Consider the following 9,119-nt stretch of genomic DNA (forward strand, 5'->3'; position numbering starts at 1 on the left):
TAATATTTTTGTTTGAACATGCACTGATAAGACCTTTTTTGGAAAATAAAATTAAATACCTATCAACAAATCCAAGTCCAAGTCAAGCTTCGTCATTCAAGTGTAATAGCTTAAAGAATTATGATAGACGCTGGAATCATAATAGCCTTTTGGGCAGTTGTTAATGCTGCTGTGGCCACAGAAACATCTAACAATGAATTCTTGGTATGTTACTATGGGCTTTTAATTTCATTGCAAAATTCCTTTGAAAATTTCTACACCTTAAGGATCTTAATAATGCGAATGACACTGCATTTTTATGGAAAAATCTTTTCATGAAATTGAATACGGTGGTGGAGCAAACTGATAAAATGAACAATAATCTTATGGATTTGAGGCAGAGGTATAAAATTGATGGTGTGGTCACACTGGACATATATTTGATACAAATTAAAACGTAATTCGTCAACACAGCGAAAGCAACGAACATTTCTAGTTCATATTGGATATAATGTTGTCATGGTTGGAATATTTTTCAAAACTGTTAACCAGTTTTTTTTTTTGAAAAAAAAACTTCAATACTCATTTTGCTCAAATAATTGCCAAGTGTGACCATATCCTTTTGATACAAATTTCTTTTGATTGTTGAATTAATGCATTTCAATTTTCTCTTATAGATTCGAAGACTTAAATAAGAGGTTTGTATTATAGTGAGTACACCATATTGTGAAAAGGGAGAGCGAAGGAGAGAAAGAGAATAACGGCAAATGCAATGAGAACATAATAAATGGCACAAACTGTTATAGGATGATAAAGGTAACGGTGGAAGATACCATTAACTCCGCAATAGATTATGCTTCATAAAGCGTTGTCTGGGAAAATAGATCGAGTATGGGGAAGCAGGACTTACTATCAAAGAATGATGGAAGGACCTTTTCGCAAATGCAAAGTTGCTTGCAGATACATATTTGTTCGTTATTTTTTTTTTGCAATATAGAACGCTAAACGGCTAGAAATGTAAGTCAAATATATAAGGAGCGCAAATTAGTAATGACAGGATTGACAATAGATGGCGTAGTTCGGAATAAACGCATCGGACAATAACGAAACTATATTCAGGACATAGCTTCGTGTCATAGCTTTAATTTTCAGTATGTGTCATTGGTTTTCTTTTGGTCAAGTTTTGTGCCCACAGAACAGCATTTACGGGAAGTTTTGATTACTCTCTGAAACTCATACGGAGGGTGCTCTTCCAGTTTCAACGTGCGAGAGGTGGTAGCCACAGTTGTTAGAATTCTACCAAAAATGGAAGATATTTTATTGTTTGGTAGATATCTTTATGCTTTAGTAGATTTTGCAAAGAGGAAAAATAAGCTGTTGACAAAATTCTATAGAAATACAATTCTATAGAAAAAATTCTACAGAAATAACATTTTCTATAGAAATAAAATTTTGATAACATTTTCTATAAAAATAACATTTTGATAACATTTTCTATAGAAATACAATTTTAATAACATTTTCATAAAATTTTCTACAGAAACAACATTTTCATAAAATTTTCTATAGAAATAATATTTTGACAAAATTTTATATAGAACTAAATTTTGACAACATTTTGTAAAGCAATAAAATTTTGGCAAAAGTTTCTACAGAAATAAAATTTTGGCAAAAGTTTCTATAGAAACAAAATTTTGACAAATTTTTTTAAAGAAATAAAATTTTCTATAGAAATAAAATTTTGTTGTTTTTGATCTCAGCTTAAAGCCATGCATTGACAAAACTATAAGTGTAGCTTAACCAACAGAGGAAAAGTATGCTTATCAAATTTATTTGGGCAAAGCCGTATAGACTGCAAGATGGTTGGATGTACAGCTGCTTCGGAATTACCACATTCCTCATCAGCATCCTCTACTTGCAGCAAAACTATCAACCAATTATCAGAATAAATTCGGATTGAAGAGAAGCCAACAATAACAAACAAAACGAATGAAATAAAATTTTGACAAAATTTTCTAAAGAAAAAATTTGACAAAATTGTCTATAGAAGTAAAACTTTAACAAATTTTTCTCTAAAAGTAAAATTTTTTATAGAAATAACATTTTGACAGAATTTCCAAAAAGAATAAAATGTTGACAAAATTTTCTACAGATATAAAATATGGCAAAATTTTCTATAGAAATAAAATTTTGAGAAAATTTTCTATAGAAATAAAATTTTGAGAAAATTTTCCAAAGAAATAAATTTTTCTATAGAAATAAAATTTTGATAAAATTTTCTATAGGAAAAAAATTTTGAAAAGAAATTTTATAGAAACAAAATTTTGAAAAAAATGTTCTGGAAATAAAATTTTGAAAATTTAATTTCTCTAGAAATAAAATATTGAAAAAAGTTTCTATAGAATTAAAATTTTGAGAAAATTTTCTATAGAAATAAAAATTTGAGAAAATTTTCCATAGAAATAAATTTTTTACAAAATTTTCTATAAAATAAAATTTTTACAAAATTTTCTTTAGAAATTAAATGTTGACAACATTTTCTACAGAAATTTAATTTTGACAAAAATTTCTATAGAAATAAAATTTTGACAACATTTTCTATAGGAAAAAAATTTTGAGAAAATTTTTGATAGAAATAAAATTTTGAAAAAAAATTCTCTAGAAATAAAATTTTGAAAAAAGTTTCTATAGAACTAAAATCTTGAGAAAAGTTTCTATAGAAATACAATTTTGAGGAATTTTTTATAGAAATAAAATTTTTACAAAATTTTGTATAAAATAAAATGTTTACAAAATTTTCTATAGAAACAAAATGTTGACAACATTTTCTACAGAAATTAAATTTTGACAAAAATTTCTATAGAACTAAAATTTTGACAAAATTTTCTATAGGAAAAAAATTTTGAGAAAATTTTTGATAGAAATAAAATTTTGAAAAAATTTCTCTAGAAATAAAATTTTGAAAAAAGTTTCTGTAGAACTAAAATTTTGAGAAAATTTTCTATAGAAATACAATTTTGAGAAAATTTTTCATAGAAAAAAAATTTTACAAAATTTTTTATAAAATAAAATTTTTACAACATTTTCTATAGAAACACAATGTTGACAACATTTTCGATAGAAATAAAATGTTGACAACATTTTCTATAGAAACAAAATGTTGACAACATTTTCTATAGAAATAAAATGTTGACAAGATTTTCTATAGGAATAAAATTTTAAAAAATTTTCTATAGAAATAAAATTTTTACAAAATTTTCTATAGAAATAAAATTTTGAGAAAATTTTCTATTGAAATAAAATTTGACTAAATTTTCTATAGAAATACAATTTTGAGAAAATTTTCTATAGAAATAAAATTTTGACAAAATTTTCTATAGAAATAAAATTTTGAAAAATTTTTCTATGGAAACAAAATTTTCTATAGTAATAAAATTTTGGCCAAATTTTCTATAGAAATAAAATTTTGAAAAATTTTTCTATAGAAATAAATTTTTTACAAAATTTTTCAATCAAAAAAAAAATTTGGCAAAATTTGAACCTCTAATCAAAATATGCTAGATGAAGCCACATAGGTTAGGTTAGGTTAAGATAGGTGGCAGCCCGATGTATCAGGTTCACTGAGACTATTCAGTCCATTGTGGTACCACATTGGTGAACTTCTCTCTTATCACTGAGTGCTGCCCGATTCCATGTTAAGCTGAATGACAAGGGACCTCCGAGTCCGAACGGCGTTCCACATTGCAGTTAAACCACTCAGAGAAGCTTTGAAACCCTCAGAAATGTTACCAGTATTACTGAGGTGGGATAATCCACCTCTGAAAAACTTTTTGGTGTTCGGTCGAAGCAGGAATCGAACCCACGCAAGGCGGGCATGCTAACCATTGCACCACTGTGGCTCCCTAAGCCACATAGGTATTCTAGAAGGATCTGCATAGACATGTTCCAAGAGCATAACGTTACTCTTTCACGGGAAACATATAATATGTTTAGCGCAACTATGTTATGTTATAAAGATATAAAAGAATACCAGGAACTGTAACTTTCGTCATTATAATTTTTCTCCATATTCAAGAACTAAGATGCTCGTTTAACCCTAGAAAGCTTATCCTACTGAAAGTCACGTATAAGCTAAACATACGTCTGTGGACAAAATTTGTGGATTTTTCTTTTAAATTTTTGTACTTATACTTATCATTTAAACACGTTTTTGGCTACTTTTATTTATTGTGTAACAAATAAATCACATTTTTGGTACTCATTTTCATGAGGAGGGAGGGAGGGAGAGCGTAAAACTAAAAAAACGCATACGTCTCTCAGACGTAGATAAGCTGTTTAGGGTTAATGAAATGAAATGGAACAAGTTACAGAATTTAAAAAAAATCTAACTATAGCTTTTGAAGTTTAAAACACCATGGTTTACTAACTCATCATTACGTCTCCTTTTCCAGATTTGAAAGCCAAGATGCCCTATTGAAGAAGATTGTTAGCCTTAATCGCCCTTGGACTACAATTTTGCGACGTCAAGATGGCTCGGTAAATTTTAATCGTCCATGGAATGAATATAGCAATGGATTTGGTGATCCCAATGGTGAATATTTTATGGGTCTTCAGCGTATTCACGAAATTACCACGTATGGTCCACCTCAGGAACTACGAATTATTATCAAAGATTTCAATGGGCAAATGCGTTATGCCCATTATGATCTATTTCGAATTGGTAGTGAAGCAGAGAAATATGCTCTCTTAAAAGTTGAAAATTATACGGGTGATGCAGGAAATGATTTTGCTAATCATCGTGGTCATAAATTCACAACATCCGATCAGGATAATGATGATAATAATCAGAGAAATTGTGGTGTAGTTTTTAGTGGAGGATGGTGGTTTTTCAGTACCTGTTATACATGGTAAATAAATCAAATCACTATTTATGGATTTTTTTTTATAAAAACAAAAAAAATATATATATATTTTTAGCTATTTAACAGGACCTTACCGGCCACCAAATCAAGCCCATACATGGGGTATCAGCTGGAATTCGTTTCATGGATGGGATCACTCCTTGAAATTTGCTGTAATGATGATTAGACCAAAGTTGTAATTTAAAAATGAAGACTTTCGATTTGAAATGTATTGATATCAATCTTTGAAAAATAATAAAAAATAATGTATATAAGGGCTAAAGTTTTTTTTTTTTAATTTTTTAAAATTTTATATGACAAGCGCTATGAGGACCACAGCCACTGCCGTTTTTGAGGTGCTGACTTAAAAGTTCTTCGGAACACGCACAGAAAAAACATGTTTGGACATGGTTGCCGCATCCATTTAATGCTTATTTAGAGTATGTAATGGTCGCGAAAACCATGTATTTTGTCTTTGTAAAAATAATTTTCGAGCGGAGAAAAATATATGTTGGCAATAAGCATTTAAATGGTTCTCAAATGCCGCAAACATGTTCTATTATTTAAATGATAGAATTTGAGACCATTATATGGTCAGGAAAATCATGTACCTGACCATTCAATTTTTTTTTAATTTTTTGCAGAGAAAAAAGTATTTTTACAGTTTACGTATAGACATGTCTACAACCATTACATGGCCATAAAGACCATGTACATTGTTTTCGTGACCATTTAATTTTTTAATTTTTTTGCAGCGACAAAAATTTTATAAAAACATTGAGCAGGTACACACGATTTTCATTTTGCGCGTCAGTCGTGTGTTGATTGTTTCTTGGAATGGACGGAGAATACGGATTTACTGTGTTTTGTGTTAATTTATTTATTCAGAAGTGGCACGTGGTTTTATGTGAACACAAAAAAGGAAAGTGTAATTGAAAAATGTACCTGTTTTTTGTTCTACATTTTGCTATATGGATCATTTATTTTTATTTGCAGTTACATGATGCCTGCGTTTGTACATTTGATGGGCACGATGTAAATATGGAATAATTACTTATTGTTGAAATTGAAATAAAATAGAGTGTGTAAAAATATATGATGTTTGCTTGAATGGCATTATAAATACAAATAAACAATGAATTTGTTTATAAATAAATAAAAACAAATAAATAAAGTTAATTTTGTGTTTTCTTTTCTCAAGTGGCGTCCTTTTTTCGACGACGAAAAAAGTTTTTTCATAAAGGTCAAAACATTTTAGGTTGTGACCATGTTCTATTAACTGGAAGAAAAACATTTTGAATGAATACCATAACATTTTAAATCGTGGCCATTGTCTTTTAATGGAAACAAAATTCTTTTTATCAATATAATAACATTTTAGATGAGGACAATTGTATTTTTCTTAGAACCATGTTCACTGAGCCAACATGGTTGCAGGTTAAAATGCTACATGGTCGCCGCAAAAATAGCTGCTATCACATTATTTTGCTCTTCGAATATGATTGTGACAATCATGTTTCTTCTCTGCGTGCACTTGTAGTTTAGTCAATGCATGGTTTTAAGCTGAAATCAAAAACAACATCAAATAAAATTTTGACAAAAAATTTCTATAAAAAAAGCTTTCTATTTTTGACAAAATTTTCTATAGAAATAACATTTTGAAAAAGAATTCTATAGAAATAATATTTTGACAACATATTCTATAGAAATAAAATTTTGAAAAAGAATTATACAGAAATAAAATTTTGACAACATTTTCTATAGGAATAAAATTTGGACATAATTTTCTACAGAAATAAAATTTTAACAAAATTTTCTATAGAAATAAGATTTTGACAAAACTTTCTATAAAAATAAACTTTTGACAAAAGTTTCTACAGAAATAAAATTTTGACAAAATTTTCTATAGATAGAAAAACTTTGACAAAATTTTCTAAAGAAATCAGAATTTGACAAAATTTTCCATAGAAATAAAATTTTGCAAAAAAATTCTATAGTAATAAAATTTCTATGAAAATAAAATTTTGCAAAAAATTTCTATAGAAAAAACTTTCTATAGAAATAAAATTTTGACAAAACTTTCTATAGAAATAAAATTTTAACAAAATTTTCTATAGAAAAAAAATTTGACAAAATTTTCTATAGAAATACAATTTTGACAAAATTTTCTATAGAAATAAAATTTTGAAAAAATTTTCTATAGAAATAAAATTTTGACAAAATTTTCTATAGAAATAAGAATTTGATATAATTTTCCATAGAAATAAAATTTTGCAAAAAAATCTATAGTAATAAAATTTCGATGGAAACAAAATTTTGCAAAAAATTTCTATAGAAAAAACTTTCTATAGAAATGAAATTTTGACAAACTTTTGTATAGAAATAAACTTTGACAAATTTTTCTATAGAAATAAAATTTTGACAAAATTTTCTATTGAAATACAATTTTGACAAAATTTTCTATAGAAATACAATTTTGACAAAATTTTCTATAGAAATAAAATTTTGACAAAATTTTCTATAGAAATAAGAGTTTGACAAATTTTTCCATAGAAATGCAACTTTGACAAAATTTTCTATAGAAATAACATTTTGACTAAATTTTCTATAGATAGAAAAACTTTGACAAAATTTTCTAAAAAAATAAGAACTTGACAAAATTTTCCATAGAAATAAAATTTTGCAAAAAAAATTCTATTGTAATAAAATTTTTATGGAAATAAAATGTTCACAAAGTTTTCTATAGAAATAAAATTTTGACAAAATTTTCTATAGAAATACAATTTTGAAAAAATTTTCTATAGAAATACAATTTTGACAAAATTTTCTATAGAAATAAAATTTTGACAAAATTTTCTATAGAAATAAGAATTTGAAAAAATTTTCCATAGAAATGCAATTTTGACAAAATTTTCTATAGATAGAAAAACATTGACAAAATTTTCTAAAGAAAAAAGAACTTGACAAAAATTTCCATAGAAATAAAATTTTGCAAAAAAATTCTATTGTAATAAAATTTCTATGGAAATAAAATTTTGACAAAATTTTCTATAGAAATAAAATGTTGACAACATTTTCAATAGAAATAAAATTTTGACAAAGTTTTCAATAGAAATAAAATTTTGACAAAATTTTCGATAGAAATAAAATTTTGACAAAATTTTCAATAGAAATAAAATTTTGACAAAATTTTCAATATAAATAAAATTTTGACAAACTTTTCTATAGAAATAAAATTTTAACAAAATTTTCTATAGAAATAAAATTTTGACAAAATTTTCTATAGAAAGAAAAACTTTGAGAACATTTTCTATAGAAAAAGAAATTGACAAAAATTTCTACAGAAATAAAATTTTGCCAAAATTTTCTAAAGAAATCAGAATTTGACAACATTTTCCATAGAAATAAAATTTTGCAAAAAAAAATCTATAGTAATAAAATTTTGCAAAAAATGTCTATAAAAAAAGCCTTCTATAGAAATAAAATTTTGAAAAAATTTCATATAGAAATAAAATTTTGAAAAAGAATTATATAGAAATAATATTTTAACAATATTTTCTATAGAAATAAAATTTGGACAAAATTTTTACAGAAATAATAAAATTTTAACAAAACTTTCTACAGAAATAAAATTTTGACAAAACTTTTTATAAAAACAAAATTTTGACAAAAGTTTCTACAGAAAAAAAATTTGACAAAATTTTCTATAGAAATAAAATGTTGACAACATTTCCAATAGAAATAAAATTTTGACAAACTTTTCTACAGAAATAAAATGTTCACAAAATTTTCTATAGAAATACAATTTTGACAAAATTTTCTATAGAAATAGAATTTTGGCAAAGTTTTCTATAGAAATAAAATTTTGACACAATTTTCAATAGAAATAAAATTTTGACAAACTTTTCTTAAGAAATAAAATTTTGACAAAATTTTCTATAGAAATAAAATTTTGACAAAATTTTCTACAGATAGAAAAACTTTGACAAAATTTTCTAAAGAAATAAGAAAATGACACAAATTCTATTGTAATAAAATTTAGACAAAATTTTCTATAGAAATAAAATGTTGACAACATTTTCCATAGAAATAAAATTGTGTAAAAAAATCTATTGTAATAAAATTTGTATGGAAATAAAATTTTGACAAAATTTTCTATGGAAATAAAATTTTGACAAAATTTTCCATGGAATAAAATTTTGACAAAATTTTCAATAGAAATAAAATTTTGACAGACTT

General features: G+C 25.3%; 1 protein-coding gene across 1 annotated transcript; it reads left to right on the forward strand.

Annotated features, from left to right (window-relative positions):
* Positions 1–70: 70 nt before the first annotated feature.
* LOC142224029 (fibrinogen C domain-containing protein 1-like) lies at positions 71–5,163 on the forward strand. Its single transcript, XM_075293838.1, has 5 exons — positions 71–204; positions 267–382; positions 657–677; positions 4,431–4,886; positions 4,957–5,163. Exons 1-5 carry the CDS (start codon positions 121–123, stop codon positions 5,078–5,080), a joined length of 801 nt encoding a protein of 266 aa, XP_075149953.1. The 5' UTR covers positions 71–120; the 3' UTR covers positions 5,081–5,163.
* The last annotated feature ends 3,956 nt before the right edge of the window (positions 5,164–9,119 follow it).

Source organism: Haematobia irritans, chromosome 2, assembly GCF_050003625.1.
Source record: "Haematobia irritans isolate KBUSLIRL chromosome 2, ASM5000362v1, whole genome shotgun sequence".
Taxonomy (NCBI): domain Eukaryota; kingdom Metazoa; phylum Arthropoda; class Insecta; order Diptera; family Muscidae; genus Haematobia; species Haematobia irritans.